The following is a 20,747-nucleotide window of genomic DNA, read 5'->3' as shown; positions in this document are numbered from 1 at the left end:
ATGAAGTGGGGCGAAGGCGTGCGTTCAATGCTTGCCAACTCTAAGGGAAACTTTTATATATTTTTTTACTGCTGACATCTTTTAAACCGATTAATTTGTTCTTATGTAAATCCTGCAACTTATATTTTTCTTTATTTACTGTTTACATTCTACCGACCTGATCTTTTTTTTTTTTTTTATCATATACACATGCCAGACACTATCTTCCTCGTGTTCTTACATTCACTATTTTCATACATGCCTGCACTTTTTCCTCTTTCATTAACAGTTCACATCTTGCAGAACTGAATGTTTTCCTCTCCATACAGTTAATTTGCCTCTCCTTACTTACGCTGTTTATTTCCCTCACTTTCTTACTGCTTATTTTCCTCTTCTTACGCTGTTTAATTTCCTCTTGTTCTTCCTGTTTATTTTCCTCTTCGTCCTAACACTGTTTATTTTCCTCTCCTTACTGTTTATCGTCCTCTTCTTACACTTTATTTTTCTTTCCTGTCTGTTTATTTTCCTCTTCTTGCACTGTTTTTTATCCTTTCCTTCTTACTCGCGCTGTTTACATCCCGCAGGCGTCATCATGCTCTTCGGGATCGGCACTGGAGGGTTCGCACGACGCTACGGCAAGTCAGAGAGCAGCTCCTTCGTCGTCAAAATTCTCGGCATCATCGTTTCTCTCCTCACTGCTGCCTGGTTCATTGCTGGTGTGTATAGCCTCTGTTTATTTAGCTGAGAGAGAGAGAGAGAGAGAGAGAGAGAGAGAGAGAGAGAGAGAGAGAGAGAGAGAGAGCATTTTCGCCCGTCATCTGTAACGGTTCGGAACTAGAGCATTGTTGATTATTGATATAGCATTCTTATTCTTATTCCTGTTATTATTGTTATTATTATTATTATCATTACCACTCAAAATCATCCCTAAAATAACCTTTTTTTCGGTTAATACGTGAAATCCCTTAAAATCATGCATTATTCCTTCGGTCTTTGCTTCGTAGATGACATCAGCGTACAGTATACTGTATCTAAATCACACATACCCTTCCTGGTGCTGGAGAGGGGCGCCTTCACGTGGTGGCCTCAATTTAACAAGGTCGCTAAACTGTCTGGTTATACAAACGTCCCTCAGCTACCTCCCTATCCCACGAAAGGAGGATGGAGGACTACAGATCAGTTCAAATCGGTAGCCCACCAGATTCACGTTTCAGATGAACCTACAATAACAGCTACTACCTACTACCACTACTGCTTCTACTATTATTACTAATATTATTCCGTCTGCTACTATTACTACTACTAATAATAATACTGTTCCTTCTGCTGAAACTACTGCTATATAGTTATTACTACTATTACTATTCATATTCCTTCTACTACCACTACTGCTACTAGTTACCATTACTACTACCACTATTCCTACTACGTACTACTATTACTATTCCTACTACGTTACTGCTACTATTAGTACTCCTACTATTAGGCTACTACTATTACTATTATTAATATTCCTATTTACAACTACTATTCCTTGTACTACTACTACTACTATTTCTACTACTACCACTAAGCCCTTCCGTATGAAAAGTCTCTGCAAAACATCAAAAATGGCCGTGAAAACAGAAAACGCAATTCACAGCCGATAATATTCAAGGAGTAACCCTTATATTTCTCCCTCACTGTTTACTATTATTCATTTCAGGCAACGTGTGGGTTTACCAAGCATGGGCACAGACTCCAGATTACCAGGTACTGTATTTGTGAACATTTTTGAACACACACACACACACACACACACACACACACGAACAGTCTCTCTCTCTCATCATTTACTTATTGATTACATACATACACAGGAGAGAGAGAGAGAGAGAGAGAGAGAGAGAGAGAGAGAGAGAGAGAGAGAGAGAGAGAGGGTTATTTTTTTGATGTATTTTTGTTGCCTCCAGACGATTTTCTTCAACTTCTGCAATATGCCTAACAACGGAAAGCGAAATGAAGACTTTTTTTTAATCCGTCGCAAATTTAATCCACTTGACTGAACGCAGACGGTGTCAAGAGAGAGAGAGAGAGAGAGATCTTCCCATGGTGCACTGAACACTTTTCGGTTACACAAACGTCCCTAAATTCCTTCGCCGTCCCCTTAAGTTCTGTAGAAGGGCAACGGATCAGGCTGCAGTCCACCGGGTAACCGTTCCCCCTTCAGTTCAAAGACGTAGTTTAAACCTCTCTAAAGACGATTTCCTTGGTATAACTTTAGAAGTAACCAACGTTACCAATTTTCATTATATTACGTCCCTGAAGTATTCTAACTAAGACTTACCCTTTAAGCCTAGTTTCAGTTGGGGGAGCAAATTTTGTAGGGATAGTCATATAGTGACTTAATTAGGTTAGGCTGTCGCTCAGTAACGGATGAATGTTGCGCCATATTGGCTGGTGCAGGCGTGTGCATTCGGTCTATGTCAGGCTCTAGATCAGGCCTAGGTTAGGTTAGGTTAGTTTGGGTTAGTTTAATGCAAAATAGTGTATTTTTAATTAATCTTGATCTTGATTTTGGGGGATAAACCCACTTTTGGAAATCTTACTCAAAATTCCAAAAGGGGGATTTTCCCTCAAAAATGAGGGTCAAAACTAATTAAAGCACAGTATTTTGCATTGGAAACCATAAAAAAAATAATAAAAGAAAACGTTGGTTACTTCTAAAAATTTACCATTTCCTTCAACGGAGGGGACTTCTCGTGGCGAAGGGGTTAATAGAGTTAATATTTGACCTTTGCAGTCCAAAAATTCTCCTGGTATACAAATTGTCTGAAGGACGCAAGAACAGATGAACATACCGTACGTTAAAAGACTGGAGGGGTTAATAAGGACTGGTGGTCGAGGAGACAAAGGCCTTTTCACTATTATTATTGTATGATTAGTATTACTATTAATCGCCACTATTACTGATCTCCACGTATTTCCAATGGTGATCTTTGTTTGTCATTATTTTTATTATTAAAATGCCCGACACCCCAACCCAACAGGCCGAAAAATACACCGCAATCTCGGCTCCAAAGGCGGCAATAAAAAATATGCCTAATATAACAAAAATTATCATTATTATTATATATGCTACTCGATGTAGTGCTGCTCTCGGGTGACTGCCCTTTCCTCTCTTCCTCTTCCTGGTGTCTATGGGTGACACTACACCGAATGACATGCCAAATGGTTTCCCGTACACCAGGAAACCGTTTACTACGCTGGGTGGTAAGCATATAACCAAATTACGGGACCTGGTGGTTTAGCGGGTAATTAAAGCGCTCCAATCGGATTGAGCCATGTAGGTTTATATCCAAGTGATGGCTGGGAATTATTGCTCACGTAATGCCACTCAGGGATAAATGAGGCTGATCACTCATTTTAAATGCCAGGACCAACTTGCCTAACCCCAGGCTCCTACGCTCCTCATGGGGCAACACAGGATTGGATGATGTATGTATTATTATTATTATTGTCACTTTTCGTCCCCGATTTTCATCTCACTTATTGAGGAGGTACAGCATCATGACCCTATTGCACTGACTCAGTTTCAGTGACCAACAGCAGACCTAGTTTCAAGGTTACAGGTCCAAAAATGTCCGAAAATCATGAATTTTCAACCTCAGTTAACTCCAAGGATTGTGGAAAATATTAAGAATATATAGAGTAGATGGGAAGTTGTTCAATGCCGTGAAGAGTATGTATGAGAGTGCTAAGGCTGCAGTGCGTGTGGATAATGAACTGAGTGAATTTTTCTATTTGAAGATTGGATTGAAACAGGGATGTGTCATGTCTCCATGGTTGTTCAATCTGTACATGGATGGGGTAGTAAAAGAGATACAAGGTAGGGTTGTGGATGTTGGAGTGGCCCTGGTGAGAGAGGATAGTGTTTGGAAACTCCCTGTACTGTTGTTTCCAGATGACACTGTGTTGTTAAGTGAAGACGAAGGGGAGCTGCAAGGCTTGGTGAATGAGCTTGGGAGAGTGTGTAAGAAACGGAATCTAAAGGTGAATGTAGGGAAAAGTAAAGAGATGGTCTTCGAGAGAAGTGAAGTCAGTGAATGTACAGCGAGGTTGGATGAGGAGGAAATGGAAAATGTGAGTACGTTTAAGTACTTGGGTAGTGTGATGAATAAGGATGGAAGTTTGGAGGGTGAAGTGCTTGAAAGGGTACAACAAGGAAGAAAAGTTGCTGGTTCCTTGAAGCAGTGATAAGAAACAGGGAAGTGAGCATGGAAGTTAAAAAGTTATTACATGACAGTATTGTGATACCAACTCTGAAGAATGTAAGTGAAGCTTGGACCTTGTTGGAGGGACAGAAGTCAAGAGTGAGCAGTGGAAATGAGTTATTTGAGAGGAGCATGTGGAGTCACATGGAGAGACAGGCTGACAAATAAGGAAATGAAGGTGTTTTGTGGTATGGATGTGGATGTGATAGGAAACGTTAGGAGAAACACAGAGAAGTGGTTTGGCCATGTGGATAGGATGGAGAGTGAGACCGACCAGGAGAGTGTGTGAGTGAGGTGGAGGGGGGGAGAGGGAGGGGGAGGCCAAGGATGAGATGGAGTGGAGAGGTATATGAGAGAGGTGTGAGCTGGGAGCAGGGCAATGAAATGGAGGGACACAGGGCGACATGGAGCGATTTGTTTGTGGCCACCCCTTTCGGGATTAAGGCGTCTGGCAGATAGATAGATAGATTACTCCAAAACTTATAGATCCAGTACATGAACATGGAAGTGCCGCGATAAAATTATCTTCCAAACATTTGTATGGAAAAAAATTGGAAAAAAATATTTTCCAAACATCTGTATGGAAATTTGAAGGTCATTCATGCGTGACGTTACGATATTTAGGCCATCCCACTTACCAACTGCCCTTCCATACGAGAAAAACCAATACATAAATGAGGCACTTGTTTGCCCTGGAAGTTCCGTCTGGTCCTGGAGGTCTTTGTACTTTTTGGTGGCAGTTTGACCAAAGGTTTTTTGGTTATTACAAAAAACGTTAGTTCTGCAATATGGTCATTGGTGGAGATCAGTAACTCTTACAATTAGTCTTTTAATAATAATAATAATGATTACTATTATTCCCTGCAGCACTACTGGTACATGAATGGGTGTGACCGGAGCCTGTTCTTCTTGGCCTTCTGGGGCATCATTGTGCTGGACGTGCTGTTCGCGTTGGCTGCTGTGGTGGGCGTGGTGGCCTTCCTGATGAGGGGCTGCAGGTCCAGGTAAACAGGTTCACGCAGGGCAAGGAGAAAATGAATAATGGAGGTGGGGCAGAGAGTAGAGCTGAATGGCGGAAATGAAAGAATGAGAGAATATAATGTTAGTGAAATGGAGGGAGGAAAGTGGATACATTACTATACAAGTTTAGAAGAAACGCGTTAAGGTAAACAAAATAAATTCTAACCGAAAAGTTTCAAATAACCTAGAAAAAAAAAAAAAAAAAAATTGAAAGTGCTGTATACGTAATATTTTTTTTTGGACGAGAGTAGAGAATGTGTGGGATATATGAATCATTTACGTTAGAATGTCTCTATAATTCAATAAGGATGTTTTATACTAGCTTGTAAGTTGTAACCATTGATTTGATTACTCTTAGCCTCTATCTAACCCTATGCGTGCTTAGGTTTTCAAAGTTAAAATATATACTGTATGTCTTGGTATCAGGAAGAGCACTCAAAGGGTTTAAGATAAATATTAGTAGCTGTCTGATAATACATGATGAAGTGTAAACTGATTCTCCCTTGATTACTTTTTTACCAGTGTTAGTGTTAAGGTAAGTGCTATTTTTGTACGCTGTTATGAAATCACTCGAAAGGTTCATTATACTGTATACTGTTTATATTTCTGTTGTCACTCCTCGCACTTCCAAACTTACTTTTATATTTACCAGTCCTGTCAGAGAACCCAATATTTGTTTTAGTTTTTTTTTTTTTTTTTTTCCAATAGTGTATGGGAAACTTGCGAACTGGAAGTTATTCATACTTCATTAAAGCCTTCAGTGGGAGAGGCCTTTCCTAACGTTTAATATATATACTCTGAATGGAGCAGGAATCATTGTAAAAAGTAATATCCGGATGAAACAATATGATGGCCATTTGGCATGTTCATATTGTTAAAATTTATATCAATGTGAATATGTTGCTTAATATGTTCTAAAAATGTGCAGAATGTGACGACAACTGTTTAAGATAAAACGTGGAGCCATCTAAGTGTTGTATTCTAGAAGAGTAGAAGGTTCCACAGTCTGTCCACTTTAATCTGGTCAACACCTCCCTTTTCTCCATCTTGAATGCATGTCACAAAGTAGTGCTATGGAAAAGCTTGAGTCAAATTATCGCCTTAGCCCGCCGAACTACAGGAAAGAAGTTGCAAAGGGACACAAAACTTGGCCAAGTTAATGTGGGCGAACTGTACTCTTACTGGGTGCGCTTAGGTTTTTGAGAATTTTACTTAACCATGGACAGATTTTAACACGTGGACCATGGATAGATTTGAACCCCTGGATCATGCACAAATCTTAGCCTCTGGACCATGGATGGATTTGAACCTCTGGACCATGACTATGATCTTCCTCCAGCCAGGGGTAGGGGTAGAATAAGAGTAGAAACTATTGCCCATGTGTACAGTACACCTTGCCTGCAAAATATGTGTGGAGCACACATGGGCTATACAAGGCTAAAGTATTGTAAAAAGGCTCTGGGATACCTATTCACAAGCTTACAGTCATAAGTTTTTACAAGGACTGTATAATGTTTCTAGCTCTTACATGAATGACAAGGAAAGAATGAGAAATATGAATCTTCCCATGTCTGTAGCTTGTCCTATGGTAAAGTAAATAAAAAATAGAGGTACATATATTACTAAACAATTCTTTGTTACAAAGAATATGATTATGTTGGTTAGCCTCTGAGCCTGGAGTAATTTTAAGTAAGCTGTAGATCTAGTATATAAGATTGTTTTGTTTGACAGTCTACAAATATACAATGGACTCCCCAGTTGGATGGAATTTTAATCCTTCCTGCATAATTATGCTTTAACCTAACAATTTACTGAATCCAATCTAACTAAACACAACCATTGCACTTTATCCTTACAATCAATCTAATCCAGTCTAATCTAAACACTACCACTGCAGTGAAAGTGTTACACAGATCATCATCAACTTAGACTGTGAAAGGTTTCTCTGTGAAAAAAATAAAGAATTAGTCACTATAAATTTACTCTACTGCAGTGAATGGACTATGGAGACTTAAACCTCTTTTGTAGTGATACTCCCGTAATTACACTCTTGCTACTTCCAGATCATTCTAGAGAGAGAGAGGGGGGGAGAGGGCTTTATGCTTCAGGGATCAATGAAGACTATCAGTGACCACCACAGTTCAAATGTCTCTCCTAATCTATGCAAAGCAAGCATATAACAGCCACAATAATATAAAAAACGTTACTGGAGTGAAGGACTGACCCGTGTAAATGCTGTACCACAAAAATCTTATCTTGAAAGGGATACTATTGGCATTACCATTTTCTGCCAGAAGTTGTCATATTTTATTCCTGGTTCCAGTTGATTATACTTTGCTCAGGAGAGACTTATGTACTGAAGGTATTAGATACACCTTTCATTTACACCTTCACTACACAGCCTCACCAAACTTAAACAAAACTGTCTGGAGTCACCAAGAAAAATCACCAGACTCAGTGACTATCGTTTCAGACCAAGTTATTATTTTTTTTAGTCCTTCTATCAAGAAAATTTCAATCACCTTATAACACCCTAGTAATAGTAGTAGTAAAGTTACATCAGTCTGTTTGATTGAGCAGACCCATCAACTGCAAACAAATAACTGCCCCTGCAGGGCTGTCCTGTGCAATGAACCAATGTCCTTTGTGGGTGACAGAACCTTGTCACAGCATTGTGTGGGGAAGAATGTGGAGGTTTGGTTCTGAGATGGATGCCATATTTACTTCTCTCCGCCCAATTAACATGGACAACAAAGCAAGCTCCACACCACCCCATTATCTGTATTTGGTTACCGGTAAATGGTTACCACCCAGTACTGTAAATGGTTTCCTGGGTTACAGGAAATATTAGGCTTGTCATTCAGTGCAGAGATACCAGAAATGGAGAAACAGGGAGAGAGGAAGAAAGACAAAGAAACAGAATTATAAAGGTGAATAAAACCGGACGCACTACATCAAGTGAAAGGAAGATGGCTGCCACCGTACCAACACCCTAGCAGCAAACAGATTAATCTCTCCAATGAAATTATGTGTTTCTTGCTATTTCCAAACGAACACTTTCCTCTCAGAAGACAGTATTTAGCCACAAGAGTTAGATAAGGACCTGAATGAATAAATAAAATAAAATAAATAAAAAATACAGTACTACATTAATCATCATTATCAAGACATGGTGAGGATGGATCCACAAAATACAAGACATCTTAGAACATAACACTATACCGGTACTGTATTATCAATAAACATATACACATTTGGCTAACTAGACAGCACAGGTACTCATTACTGTACTCTTAACTTGTGTGCATTTATCATTCTTTTTCTGGTCTGCCCTCCTCTCTTTCTATTTCTCCCATCATTCCTGTCACATTTCATTACTCTTCTTTCCTTTTCAGGTGGCTTTACATTGAATGACAAGCCTAAATGTCTCCTTCAAGCCAGGAAACCATTTACAACACTAGGTGTAACCACGTAATACATATTTTTTACGTGTCAACAAGTAGACTGTCGGAGGGTTAGTGTCCCTCCCAGTAAAACAATTAACTCAAAAACAAACGGCCACCCCTTACAAGATTATGGCGTCTGGCTATTGATAGATAGACAAATATAGATAGATAGTCATTAAAGGAAAATAAATTCAAGAAAACCTTCATTATTGCTACTGTATATACATATACTGAGAAAAGTAAAGTTATGGTCTTCAAGAGAAATGAAGTCAGTGAATGTACAGTGAGGTTGGACGATGAGGAAATGGAAAAAGTAAGTACATTTAAGCACTTGGGTAGTGCAATGAGTAAGGATGGAAGTTTGGAGGGTGAAGTGCTTGAAAGGGTACAACAGGGAAGAAAGGTTGCTGGTTCCTTGAAAGCAGTGATAAGAAACAGGGAAGTGAGCATGGCAGCAAAAAAGTCGCTGCATGACAGTATTGCGATATCGACTCTAATGTATGGAAGTGAGGCTTGGACCTTGTTGAAAGGACACAAGTCAAGAGTGAGAGCAGTGGAAATGAGTTATTTGAGAGGAGCCTGTGGAGTTACATGGAGACAGACTACAAATGAGCAAGTGAAGGAGCATTGTGGTGTGGATGTGGAGGGGATAGAAAGCATTAGGAGAAATACACTTAGGTGATTTAGCCAAGTGAAGAGGACGGAAAGCAAAAGACTAATGAAGATAGTGTACATGAGGAAGGAGGAAGGGGTAGGCCAAGGATGAGATGGCGGGATGGAGTGAAAAGGTATATGAGAGACAGAGGTGTGAGCTGGGAGCAAGGCAGTGAAATGGCAGGGGACAGGGTGACATGAGGGCAATTTGTTTGTGGCCACCCCTTACGGGATTAAGGCGTCTGGCAACAGATAGATAGATATATATGTTCCAAACAAAACTAGGTTAATTTAAACATAAAATCTATCCGAACAGATCTGCTGACATTTGAAAAAGTGGGTGTGATATGGTATAAATGATACACTAACAAGCTTGAAATTAGTGAGGAAACTCCCTCTTCTGTCTTTCTTTCCTTCATTCTCTCCTCTTCCTTCTGCCTGTGAGTGACTCTACAGTAAGTGACGAGCCAAATGGTTTCCCGTACACCAGGAAACCATTTACTAGGCTGGGTGGTAACCGTATGACCAAATTTTGAAATCCTAATTTACTTTTCCTTTTATTCATAAGTAGGAGCAGAGGGTGAGCAAAAACTACAGGTTGTATACTTAACCTTCAACTGCAAAGTGGAGTGTAAACCACTAATTTTAGATGATTAATTATGGAATGCCTGTGGTTCTTAGGTACAGTCAGCCTGCATCCCATACAACAGAAGGCAGTCAGCACCCATATAAGGCCAAATAGGTATCATCATCACCAGACACTTCAAAACTCACCGTCAAAGATTTGAGGTCTGCATCCCTCTTTGCAATTTCAGGTTTAAGCATACAACCCATGATTCACAACTAACCCAACAGTCATCATCACTTCATTTTGTACAGCATATCAAGTTTTTCATGGAACAGACTCCCCAATTCATACAGTATCTTTATTTTCACATGTAATTAATATCCGGAACAAAAAGGATATGGAAACTGCACTTCACACCAACAAACAAAATACAATCAGATGACTTTTTGTACCATTACCAACACAGCCATTGCTATATCTAATAATCAAAACTAAAGATGGCTACAAGGGGAGTTATACATAGCTACAATATGTATAACATGGAAAATGGAAGAGCTAGAACACTGTAACTACACATATTTGATAAATGCTATTCAAATGTATTGTCTTTGAAGTGACACTCATGGGTGACTGCCTTTGGGACAGAATGACCCTTAACACAATGTTCAGCAGGTGTTACAAAAATAACATTCCTTTCCTGACTACTAAAATTCCCTACTCTTTCACTGCTTTCACTTCCAACCTAGAGCATGTTAACACTTTTCTCCCTGGCGCATCAATCATTAAGTATCTTCTATGGGCAGAGAAACACACCAAGCCTCACTCAGCTCAGGAATATTAGCCAGAAGAAAAATTCCACTAGAGGATGAAGTAATATGCAACCTTTTGTCCTAAACTCACGCCAAGCCTCTCTCAGCTTGGGCATATTAGCCAGCAGAGGAAGAAGCTACAATAGAATATGAGATCATGTTAAGTTTTTATCCCAAACTGTACATTATGGTCTGGCAGTGGTTCATTTATGCAGCCAAGGGGCATTGTTTCTACCTCATTCTGAATTACTATCTTCTGACAGCTTTATTCAGCTTAGGCGAGACTGAATTGGGGAGGTTAGGGGAGACTGAACTGGGAAGGTTAGGGGAGACTTTGAACTGGGGAGGTTAGGGGAGACTTTGAACTGGGGAGGTTGGGGTGACTTTGAACTGGGGAGGTTAGGGGAGACTTTGAACTGGGGAGGTTAGGGGAGACTTTGAACTAGGGAGGTTAAGGAAGACTTTGAACTGGGGAGGTTAGGGGAGACTTTGAACTGGGGAGGTTAGGGAAGGCTTTGAATAGGGGGGATTAGGGGTGACTTTGAACTGGGAATGTTATATTCAATCTTTATATATCCTGTAAAATACAAGAGGCCTTTCTGAAGTTGAAGAAATCAACTGTTAGCTGCATTAAAAATAAATAAATAAATAAATAAACTAGATTCAGAGGACTAATTATGTGTTCGCATGTGGTTCATAAGATAGCACTTTTTGCGGAACTGCATGCCACATTCACCACACTCGAAGATTGCTTCTCTCTTGTGCACTTCCATGTGATACTCCAACTCTGTGTTATCTGAGAATGTTCTGTCACAATTGTTACACTTCAATCCATCCACTTCAGAACTGATTTGAACTTCCTGAAACCTACTGTGTACTGGAGTGTGCTTTCTGCCTTTGTGAGAACTGAGCTTATTTTTCCGTTTCTTTCGATTTGTATCATGTTTGGGATCAAGATGTCTCTCACTGTGGTCACGCTCATCTTCCTTATCATAATTATTCCCTTTTATATCAGTCCGAGATAAGAGACTGTTCTCCCCAGTGATTTGCTCACCAACACGACATTTATGCGCATAGAGTCTCTCCTTTTTCCTGAAGATTTTGGCACACACTGGGCATCTCAGTCTCATATTCAGATGGTTTTTCATGTGCAGCGCAAGATGGATTTTCTGTATAAACTTCTTTGGGCACAACTTGCACTCGAACCTCCTCTCGTTAGTGTGGATGCGGATGTGTTGGCCAAGGCTGGACCTCGAGCTGTAGTTATTCCCACAGATGCTGCAGGTGAAGATATTTTCCGTTCCGTGGTCAGACCTCAAGTGCCTGTTCAGTGCAATTTTTGAAGTGAATAGTTTGCTACAACATAGGCACTTTAGCTTTTCTTGCTGCTGCTCCTCTGTTTCCATGATTATTGATGGGCTTTACAATTTTCTGACAGACCTTAGTCAATACCAAAGAACAATAAAATTTTTCCCCTCACTGCTTTATGCTTCTATTGCTCAGTCAAGAGTACTGGGGCCTTGGGTGGGCTACTCAGTTTACAAAATTGATACAAAGTGGCGTGGAGGCAATATGATTATGGATACTCCTTACAGGTTTAAGGCATCTGACAATAAATAGCAAGATACCTGTACTTCATACAAAAAAGAATTCTGCAATATGACAGAGGAATTAATGCAACACCTATGAGAAAAATTCAGCAGCAAGTTCAGCACCTCTGTTCACTGATGATTCTCTCAGTACCATCACAATGACAATTCTCAAACATTACTGCAACGCACAAAACAAATGACTTCTCTGTATTCTATTTCTACTTCATCTGTACTGTCCCATGAGAAGCATATGGGCACAAAGCTTCTCTCTAATTTTCTTGCACAATAACCAGGAGATATTTCCAATTTCAATGCACTAGGTATTCTCATTTTTATGATGCGGTGATGAAGATGACGGTGCAAAGATGCTAGTGGTGGTGAAAACTTCTGTGTTTAGAGTGGTGGTGAAATTGGTAGCCTGGTACTTTACTAGTGTAGTGATGATGCTTGTTGTAGGCAATAAAGATGCTGCTGCAAACGGCAGGACAAAGTTAAGATGGTAGTGTGGTGGTGGTGGTAGTATTACCAGCTCCAAATGACTCTCCAGTTGTGATCCAGAGGGATGATCAAATGCAGTCTCCAGGTCCTCTCCTTCAAGTCTGGCAATATTCAGTTCAATGCTTAGGCTCCTCTTGATGATTAGGAGTGTGTAACAGTCACTTCATCCATATCACAGCCAACTTCACTTGTGAATCTGAAACAAACACTGCACTGACACTGACTTCTACGAACATACAGACAAAACGGGTAAATGTGAGTGAGTCTAAAAGTGTAAGAAGTTACAGTGGGTTAAGTAGGTGAATGGATATGGTAAAGTAGTGTTTAACAAATAAGGCTGCTGTTGTTCTTAACCTTGCATGCCTAGCCAAACAAATCCATCATCCACAGGCTTACGGCAACTGCTCCTGCACAGCCTTCCTACAGTTACAGTACAGCACAGTACAGTACAGTGATCCCTTAGTTATCGGACGTAACTGGTAACAAACATGGCGCATGATAATGGAACTAGCAATAACGAATATCAACAACTTATGGGACCTGGCACCTCAAGTGCAGGTCCAATTTGTTTTCCTTTTACAATTCAGACCCACTAAACACATGCTGTTATGGAAAACATCAGACACACACACAGGCAAAGGGTAACAGATTGACAAAAAGGGCACAACGAGGAAGAAACATGGGCCAGAGACGTGAGACAGGCTTGAGGAAAGGGGTTTCGAAGCTTGAGGATGGAGAGTTTATACAATGGTCTCCACCACCTGGAATTAACTCCTCAAGTAGGACCTCATTTGTGAATCCCTCAAAGCCACCAGAAACCAGAGACAGTGCATCACCACTGTCGGGAGAAACCGGCTCATGTGTACAATAATTATATTTTTTAGTTGAAAAATGCGCTATAATGGCAGAATCGCAGGTTTTCATATCGTAGTGATAACAAACATTGCTAGTGCCAAGGGATCACTATACATACACCATGCAGTATCCAGTGCCCCATTGTGATAGACAGCACCTCATCAGGGTTGGACCATGGTGAGGTGCAGGGAAATATGAGGAGGTCTAGCTCTTAGATGGACACTGCAGTGTCTTTGTTTCACTTGAGGTGAGCACAACCACCACATGCAGGCTCCTCATCAGGGCCTGAAAATAAGGTACAGGTATGGAAATTTATTATGATAGGGAACTGACAAGGGACTGAGGTAGCTGGATGAATTAACTGTACTCCCTCATTACTGATGGGATTTCTTTTATGGTTTTGATAATATAGTAGATCGATTCCCCCCCCCCCACCAGGGATTATTTATTAATTCCATGACACGCAAAAAATTTGTTCCGTTCTTTCCGCCATGTGTCACTGGCTGCAGCATCTCACCAACCCACAAGTCACTGGCATTCAGCTTGTGGAAAATAGTAAAACATTAATGTAAATATGCATGCAAGTGGTCCCAGCGATCTCCTTTGTGTTACGGTACATACCTATGTAGCTAGTTACCTGCTTTTTGCCTGGTTTTAGCTTCGAGTTTGGTTTATAGCTTAAAACTGCCTCATGACAGTCCATTCTAAATCTCTCAGGGTCCAGTTAATAATTTAAGTTAACTCTAGCTAATGCCTGACAAAATTATTCAACTGATAATGAGTTAAACAAGTCAGAGAGATAACCAGTATGGTAACTCTCTTCTGGTCTGGTCTGCTCAGGTGCACTGTATTCTATTTCAGCTATTGATATGATTTTATTCAGATAAGAGTGAGCTGCAGGAGTCTGAGTTACACACAATGTAAATGGTAGTTCAGTGATCCTTCTTTGTGTTAATGCTGGAGTAAGATATCTATCTATCTATCTATATACCCCGGCTGCTTCCCCCAAGGAAAGGGAGGTAGCCGAGACAGGATGACACACTCTCCATTTACTCATCCATTCAAACACATTCATTCGCATCTTAGCCCCAAAGGGGAGAACGGACAGATCCTCATCGCACCACACCGCACAAGGGTCAACTGCGCAATGCAATCAGTGACATCAGCAGCAGGGCCCAACAGCAGATCTGGTTTACCCCTGCCACATAATAACAGACCCATCCCCTTACCCGCACCTGACCTGACTAACTGATCAGCCCAAATGCGGGAGAATATCCCCTCAGGGCTGCGTCATCACTTATTCATTCACAATTTCTCTCCATTTATTTCTGTCACGCACAGCCACTCTTCCTTGCTCAACAGACATCCCTCTCGCATCCAGCACTCTCTTCACACTGTCCAACTGCTAATAATTTCCAAATTACAAGGATTTGAAAGTAAACATGGAAAAGCAAAAGTGATGACATCTAGGGCATGTGGTGGTACTGTCAAAGCATGTGTGTAGCCATGCATAGTTTGCCACAAGGGCATAGGAAGTATGGTATAATAACTTCATTTTGTGTAGTGTCTGTCATAAGTGGGTGCATAGGAAAATTAGTGACATGATGTAAAATTATGCAGATTTTATGTATGCACTATGTAAAGGAAAGCATACAGAAGCAGTGAAGTGGGAAGGGATTAATCTTGCTGGAAAGTCTCTTGAGTGTGTGGAGAAGTTTTGTTATTTGGAGGACATGACGTGCTGGAAGGGGGGTTGGAGCTAGATCGGCAGTATGGGTATGGAGTGGCTGAGAGTAGTTCAGGGAGTTGTTGCCTCTCCTGACTCTTAGAGGGCTCTCCCTACCATGCTACAGGGTCCCTGTATGCAGTATGTGTCGGGGAGAATGATGCTGTACAGCACTGAGACTTGGGCAGTGAAGGAAGAGCATAGTTGTTGGCTCAAACATACAGGGGTGAGAATGATCAGAGGATGTGAAGTGCATCCTTGAATGGCAGGCCTGGAGAGGGCAGGATTGTGAATGGAGAGTTGACAGAGGAATGATGTAATTTGAATGTACAGTGTCAGTAAATGAGAAGGGGTAGATGGAGATGGTTTGGCCATATGGAGAGAATAGAGGATGACAACTCAGTAAAGAGTGAGAGGTGCAAACGTTAAGGGTAGATAAGAGTTATGAGGAGCAGAGCAAAAAAGACCTGGAACGATGTCACAGAATATGACCTCACGGATAAAGGACTGTATAGAAAGGCTGCTAGAGAACGAGCAGTGTGAAGAGCTGCCATTAGCCAAAATGACCACATCCAATAAGTAACGAAGTACAAGGGAAGTTAAAGGCTTTATAAATGAATGAACAAAATAGATATACAGGGTACCGGTATATGTAGTAATCCAATACTAGTATGTGTTCAAAATACTGTATGGTAAACAGCAAGTATATAATATATTCTTAAAATTAACCAACTGATGCCAACAAATAAGCAATGCCAAAGGGATTATACTGTATATACGTAGCAGCATTCTTGCTCAATGTTTGGACTGATTTAGAAATATCCTGGATTGCTTTCAATGCGCCAATACCGGTACATCAGTATCATAAAATATTGTACAGGTCATATTTAATGGATATAAAATACATCCACTGTGGCAGTTCCCACACAAGGTACCAAGGATAGTTTGACAGCAACATGACATCATTTCCACTCTGATAGGGTAATGTAGCTGTATGGTCACAGCAGCAAATTTCAAACTACCTTCACACAGTGTTTAACTCAGGCCAGTACAGTACAGTATTATATAAAACTGTATGGAGCCATCTGCCCAAGATGTGACAGTACACAATGCATCTTTGGCTAAGAGGTATCCTACCAATCTGAATGATGTTACAATGTTGAACAACACACAAGTTATGTGTATTATCCAGTACTTTGCATGCACAACGGAATATATGTACCAGTACACACCAGAGATGAAACGAAACACTGTTACAGGATGACAGAAACTGGCTTTGAAAAATTAACCACACGACATTACGAGGCTAACAGCATTCACAAACATAGAGCAATGTGTGATGCAACAAAGATAGCGGCATTTTGCTGGCATCGCTCAATCCCTTCAAAAATACAGTTATAAAGGAATATGCAGTTATGGCAGTATAACAAGAACACACCACCATTTTCAAAGACAAAATTGGCTGATTTTTGGCTTGGTTTGTATGTAGTCTACCTGGTAATTTGTAAAGTTTTCATGCAGTCAATGCCCTCCTCCCCCTTTTTTCTTTTTATCAATCACCCATATGTTGCAAATCAACCATATTTGTTTTAAAAAGGGGCAGCAGAGAACCTAAATATCAAGCAAACCTAAATCCATCCTATCCTTACTGTGCCAACCTAACCAAACCAACCTGCACTGAACCGACTAACCTTACCCAATGTGAGCAGTGTTCTCTTCAAAAATAATAATAATAATAATAATAATAATAATAATAATAATAATAATACGCAGGATCTTTGGTAACTTAAACACTTCCAACTCACACTCGCAATTTCCTTATCATACTTGAATCAATTATATAAACCTCTCAGCTATATAACAGTAATTCTAGAATAACACTTGTGCAAAGCAGCAATGTGTGTCCACAAAAAGGGCCATAACACTTTCAAATACACATGCAAAACTGATTACTTCCCACCATTTGAAAAAATATTAACTACTATACGCAATAAACTTCAACTACTAATCAATATATTCCTAAACTACTAAGGGATTAAAGAGTTGTTACTTGACATACCTTGAGAAAGTATCATGATTATACTCTGAGCAAATGGGGAAGAAATAAGCCATATAACACTAGAGCACCAACACTTCCCCCAGACGTACACACAACCGCCATTCACAGTAGCGCTAACCTAACCTTATCCCAAAATCACAAGAATGTCCATTAAAAAATAAAAATATCCTGATCATCACAACAGAAAGTCCTCAAATCACTCGACTATCAATAAAACTTTGCACCCCTCTCTAGAATATGGCTGGATTTCATATAAGTAGACATTAATATTATTGCTAAATGAAAGCCACTATCTCTAAACTCTAGCAGAAAAAGATGCAACAGTAACAAACGTTGAATGACGCACGGTTTCTTTTAACTGCGATTTTTATTCCTTTCACTGTATGGCTGTATGATTTTTTTTTATATACATTACCCAATGGCATTACTACAACTTATTGATAACAGATATCAAGACAACAACGATGACCTAAAGTAAGGTCCATGAAAGTATCTTGAAACTCCCACCTTTGAAAATAACAAAATTTACTCTAATATACACACATGTTGCAGATTTTAATTGTCTTATTTTCGTTTCTTTATCACAGTATCAAGTAGCAAGTCGGCCAAGTCTCGGGTCATTTCAACTTAACCTGTGGAGAGAGAGAGAGAGAGAGAGAAAGAGAGAGAGAGAGAGAGAGATTCGTGTATAATATATTCGTGCATTATAATATGGTTCGTGTGAATTAGACGCACTTTTGAATGGTACGTTGCCAGGGTACGATAATGACAACCACAGAGTCGTGCACCGCGACTATAATACTATACTTCAGTCAGTAAATTCTATTGACTTGATATTACAGTACATGCACCCAACCTGGCACAGTGTCACTTTCATGGGTGCCACCTGCGACGAAATAACGAATCGACTTTTATTGAATCGGCACTGTTGATTGGAAAATATTATAATTTTCACCACCCTATAGCTTAGTACACACCTAATTATCTGAAATCCGGTCAAAAATCTTTTTAAATTTAACGGTTAAAAAATCCGGATTCAGAGCAAAAACTTACTAAAGTTAGCCAGTGTTTTGCCTTTAGCTAGACAACTCACACAGACATGTTTTGTACCAATATTGATTTACAATCAAATACTTTTATTAGCACTGAAAATCAACATTTGTGCAAAACAGAAGGCATTAGCAATCTAAATGGGAAATATTTGTTAACTTTAGCATGTTTTTACTCCGAATCCTGATTTTTATTGTTACATTAAGCGCATTTTTTTTTTTTTTACCAGATTTCATATTAGGTGTGTATGAACCGATGTGGTGAAATAAAAATATATATATTTTCCCATTGGAAGTGCCGAGTCGATAAATTACCTGTGCGGTATTCCGTCGCACCGCATATTTATTAATGCTGAAAAACTGTAGTGTATGCTACTAGTATCAAATATTTCTTGGCTGCTGATCCTTTGTGCAGATAGTAATCGTAGTGCTGTATGGTGCCAGTATTCTAACGGTATTATAGAACACAGTGGTCCCATTAGTTTACATCCTGCCATCCAAATGCATGTACCGTAGGGACCAGTAAATCACATTAGGCAGCCGAGTGCAACATGGAAATCAAAACCTGTCATTACTACACTGATGTTAAAAATTACAACACTCATTGGTTTGTAGTGTGCACGGTATACCTCAGGGAGAACACAGGTAAAGTATTATTATTTTCATATGTTTGCTTTCTTCAAGGCCACTTTATTTATTATTTTTTTTTTTAAATATTGTTTATGTCACAGCCACAGTCATCATATTTGGATATAGCAGGCCTGCTGCTCATTGAGTTGACGTGAAGATGAGCCACAGGTTACAACTACAATTATTTTAGTTACCTGGTGATGATATATAACCATGAAGGTGTTTTGAAATGCAAGAAAAAAAAAAAAGTTTATTACCCTGACTTATACAGGTCCTTTTCCATACTCAAAAATTCAGTTTTATTTTAGAGATAAGCTACCTCTAGTCTTCTTTTTTTCTAGCTTTAGTTTTTTCTTCACAGTTTTATAGTCAAACATATCTGAACCTTATGTACTGCTGGCACTGACTGAAGTGCAAGGGGACGCACTCAATTTGGTCTCCGTATACAAAGAGGTGTTGGGGACAAGTGTAATTGTTGCTGGGCCATCTGAATAGTGCGTGGCTTCAGGTGGGCAGTGGGTAATTTTGTGGTTTGTCCCTCCTTCCCCACAATCTTCCATAAATGTAATGTTGCCCCACTGTGGGGACTCTGGCTGGGCATGGGGCTCATCATGCACTGCAGTCGTAAGTAGCTTTTGCCACTCCAGCTCTCCAAAACAAGAAGCTTTCTTTATTTATTTATTTTTGTTCCAAATACAGTAAAAGTCCTCCAATACAGCCACCAATAATCTGAATATCCCAATACTCCGAGATTGTCAAAGTGAAATATTACAAAAATTTTTGGGGCTTTATCTTAGGATTTCTCTGGCTTGGACTTGCCTTTGGCTGTACTGTACCTGCCCTTGGCTGTACTGTACCTGCCCTTGGATGTACTGTACCTGCCTGCAACTATTCAGCTACACTTCTATGCATTTCTGGTGTCTAAAACAATAACCCATATAATTTTAAGTGTATATTTAATGATCATGTACTGATACATACTGTATTTGATTTCAAAGGTCCCTCCTAATGGTCTGAAAAAACCACTTGTCTGAAAGACCCTCGGTCCCCTGCCATTCGGATTTGAGGACTTTTACTGTATTTTGTGGGTTCTGCCATAGAGTAATGCATGACATGCGGTCCACATTACAGTGTGAAAACAAAGACCAATGAAGGATAACATCCAGTTATGTCAAATGAATTGCTATACAGAACATTGATGGTTTATGCAAGTTTCATGCATTTCTGTTGCACGTGATCAACATAATGCACACTTGTCCAGTGCAAATGATAAAGCTGCACTGATTTGGCACATGACCTATGCCATGCACTCTCTTCGAAAATGGTAACTGAAAAAATTAACATGCATGTCTTTTGCATATGACTCACCGTCTTGTATGGTGGTATAAAAAAAAAAAACATGCATTCTCTTGGAAAGTGGTGGTAATAAAAAAATAATGATAATAATAATAATAATCATAATAAAAATAATAATAATAATAATCTATCTATCTGTCTATTGCCAGACGCCTCAATCCCGTTTGGGGTGGCCACAAACAAATCGCCTCCAAGTCGCCCTGTCCCCCGCCATTTCACTCCCCTGCTCCTAACTCACACCCCCCTCTCTCAT

General features: G+C 39.8%; 1 protein-coding gene across 1 annotated transcript in view; it reads left to right on the top strand.

The window, feature by feature from the left end:
- The window catches only part of LOC145400701 (uncharacterized), an 18,981-nt gene extending 13,741 nt beyond the window's left edge, over positions 1-5,240 (top strand). The window contains exons 5-7 of the mRNA XM_080273137.1: positions 564-695; positions 1,685-1,731; positions 5,100-5,240. Coding sequence (XP_080129263.1) covers positions 564-695; positions 1,685-1,731; positions 5,100-5,240 — 320 coding nt within the window. The remainder of the gene's footprint in view (positions 1-563; positions 696-1,684; positions 1,732-5,099) is intronic.
- The last annotated feature ends 15,507 nt before the right edge of the window (positions 5,241-20,747 follow it).

The sequence above is a fragment of the Coenobita brevimanus genome, chromosome 53 (assembly GCF_032717465.1).
Source record: "Coenobita brevimanus isolate Jiangsu-jjx chromosome 53, ASM3271746v2, whole genome shotgun sequence".
NCBI lineage: Eukaryota > Metazoa > Arthropoda > Malacostraca > Decapoda > Coenobitidae > Coenobita > Coenobita brevimanus.
The sequence above is the reverse complement of the archived record's forward strand: the minus strand, read 5'-3'. Positions and strand labels throughout refer to the sequence as shown.